The following is a 2884-nucleotide window of genomic DNA, read 5'->3' as shown; positions in this document are numbered from 1 at the left end:
CCCCCCCCCCTGCCCCATCCGCATCCGCATCCGCACCCGAGATGGCCCCTCCTCCTTCTCCTCTTCGTCCTCCTCCGGGGGAGCAAATGTGACAAGTGAAATCCGTGCGTATGCCGATGCATGGACCTGGTAAAGGAGTCCTCTTGACCAGGGAGCTCAACAGTGCCGTCCGACAGAGGGTCCTCCGTGCCAGCCAGTCGGGAGACCAGGGCCGGCCCGGTGAGTCGATATTCAATCCGCAGAAGCCACGCTCGGGCAGTACAAGAAAATGGGATCGAGCGTGTCCGATGCCGGTCCAGCACAGGCAACTTCGCCACCCCTGCCCTTCCCTGTCAAAACAGACAAATGCCCTCCCGCGGGGCAGGGCCCAGGCATGCGCGAGAAAGGAGGACAAAGAGCGGGCGAGAGAGAGAGAGAGAGAGAGAGAGAGAGATCGCACTGACTGGCGCCCGCGCGCCACCTGATCTTTACCCTCCCCCCTTGCCCCGCACCCGCTCCTGGCAGCTCACGAGAAGGCCGACAAAAGACGGACACAGCACACACTGTTGGACGAATTTTGACGATATATTTATGAAAAAACAAGTGGATCCAGGAGGTGGAGAGGTAGAAGGACAGAGGAGAGGGGGGGGGGGAAGGGGGAAAAGACGCAAAGGGAGGGCACGAGGGAGGAACCGGGTGCACATGCTGCTTCGCCAGCGCGCGGCGTCTCTACTGCAGCGAGGGGAGAAAGTCACGTCCCCGGGAGGAGAAGACCTCGGCCCGGTGCCACTACTCGGTGCTCGGCCATGTGCAAGCGCCCCGGAGCGGTGCGATGCGCGCACAACCAGAAGGAGGCATCATGCTGGGAATGAGGAAGGATGTCGCCGCAGCGCAGCGGACACACGTCCATGCTACCGCCGGGTGCCTGGCATCCCGGTGGACCCCCCGGGCCCGGTCCGGCCGGCTGCCGGTCCCTCGGGCCACTCCCCGGCCCTGGCTCTTACGCCAGGGTATCCTCGCTGCGGAGGTACTCGCCCACATCGGCCTGGTGGAAGGCCATGATGGCGGTCGGGTCGAGCTTGCGCGCGGCCTCGGTCGTCTGGGCCGCCACGCCGAAGCCCAGCGGCACGTCGGCCATGTTGAAGACCACCACCCCAGCATACATGGGGATGTCATCGGTCAGCCGGCCAACATGGGCCTTGGCAATGTGGTTGCCGTACAGGAAGGACATCTCGCCGTTGGGCTTGATCCAGACCTTGAACTGTGCGGGGCGAGGGGCGAGGAGGAGGGGGGAGAATCGATTGCGAGTCAGTGGTGGAGGCAGGAGAAGCACCGGGGCAAGGAGGAAAGAGGAGGCCGCCCCCGTGTCTCTTTGGGCGACAGGGAAAACAAAGACGGGAGCCACCGGAGGGAGGGGGGTGCTGCACCACCACACGCACCTTGGCATACTGGGCCAGGTAGTCGAGGGCGGTGACGTGCAGACGGAACTTGCCGGTCTTGGTGAACTTGCCGAAGCAGGTACCCAGGGCCAGCAGGTTGTCGCGGGCCATGTTGGTGGACCAAAGCATCACCTTCTCGCTGTTGGGCGGGCGAGCGGAGGGAGAGAAGGCGGTGGGTTATCCGAGGGCAGGGGCGATGAGGTGGGGGTCAGAAGGAGATAGAGAGAGAGAGAGAGGAAGAGAGAGAGAGAGAGAGAGGAAGAGAGAAAGAGAAAGGGGGGGGGGGCAGAGGAAGACAGAGTCACGCAGGGAGCGAAGAGGCAGCAAGCGCACCTCATGTAGTAGACGCGATCCTTGACAAGGCGGAAGCAGTGTGGCTCGTCTGGCCGCTCGACCAGGAAGGAAATGTTATCCCCGATGCTGTTCAGGGGGGAGCGGGAGGGTGGAGGAACATGCGCACGTGCGTGCACGGGAAAGAGAGAGGGAAGGAGGGAATGGGTTAGTGCCACAGGCATTGTACATACACACACACGCAAATACACGCGTGTACCATCTTGGTGGGAGAGAGAGAGAAAGAAAGAAAGAAAGAGGCCAAGGCACGCACTAGTTCATCAGCTTCTCGAAAAAAACACGAGTCTCCTCGTCAGTGAGCGGCCGCATGGTGTCTGCGCCAACCGGGGACGGAGGGGAAAGGAAGAAATGATGAAAGAGAGAGAAAGAAAGAAAGGGGGAGAAAGAGAGTCAGTTGAGTGGGCAACGGGCAGCCGGCACAGGGGCAAAAGGCGAAGGGAACCGAGGGGCGTGGAAGCGCGCGCACGCACAGAAATCTGGAGGGCCAACGGGGCGCCGGACGGAGAAAAGAACACAGGGGAGATGGAGGTGAAGGGCGTGGAAGGGACTGGAAAGGGGAGGGGGCAAGAGGCAGGAAGGCAGGGAGGCAGAGAGGGAGAGAAGGAGAGAGGTACGATGGCCTGGGAGGCACGATCGCCCTGGAGATGTGTGGCGGGTGGCCTTAAGCAGTTCGGCCGTCCTCCGCCCCTGCCCCAGCGCGAGGTACGAGACGCATTGAGGGTGCGAACAACAGCCCGCAGCAATATACTGGAAGGTACCCCCCCCCCCCCTCCTGCCTCACAGCAAGCGTACTTCTCCCTGAGGGGGGCGAGACCCGCACACGCACACACTCGCCAAGAGACCAGGCGGGCGAAGAAGGAGTACAGAGGGCCCAACGCGGGGCTGGCAAGGAAACACACGCGCGCCGCAACCGAGGCGCAAGTGCGACGCGTGGAGATGGCGCGGCGCGCATGGTCGTCGGCCGGGTCACGTGTGCGGGTCACGCCGACGGTGCCAATGGACGGCGGCGGCCACCCGCCTGGCCCGCCGCAGCAGGACGCACGGCGAGAGAGTCGCCCGCGCCCACCCCCCTCCCCAGCCGAGCCGAGCCAACCGCCGGGTGTCCTTCCCACGGA

At 63.7% G+C, this 2884-nt stretch overlaps 1 protein-coding gene across 2 annotated transcripts; it reads right to left on the bottom strand.

Moving 5' to 3' along the window:
- Nucleotides 1-545: 545 nt before the first annotated feature.
- H696_03476 lies at nucleotides 546-2379 on the bottom strand. Of its 2 annotated transcripts, XM_009497339.1 has the most exons (5): nucleotides 2240-2379; nucleotides 2023-2083; nucleotides 1752-1838; nucleotides 1419-1557; nucleotides 546-1240 (listed from the first exon to the last, which is right to left on the bottom strand). In XM_009497339.1, exons 2-5 carry the CDS (start codon nucleotides 2076-2078, stop codon nucleotides 980-982), a joined length of 543 nt encoding a protein of 180 aa, XP_009495614.1. In that variant the 5' UTR covers nucleotides 2079-2083; nucleotides 2240-2379; the 3' UTR covers nucleotides 546-979. The 2 variants fall into 2 exon arrangements, with proteins under 2 accessions (XP_009495614.1, XP_009495615.1); XM_009497340.1 differs by lacking the exons at nucleotides 1752-1838; nucleotides 2023-2083; nucleotides 2240-2379 and having other exon boundaries at nucleotides 1419-1641.
- Nucleotides 2380-2884: the final 505 nt, after the last annotated feature.

This window comes from Fonticula alba (genome assembly GCF_000388065.1).
Source record: "Fonticula alba strain ATCC 38817 unplaced genomic scaffold supercont2.5, whole genome shotgun sequence".
NCBI classification, from domain to species: Eukaryota; order Rotosphaerida; family Fonticulaceae; genus Fonticula; species Fonticula alba.
The sequence above is the reverse complement of the archived record's forward strand: the minus strand, read 5'-3'. Positions and strand labels throughout refer to the sequence as shown.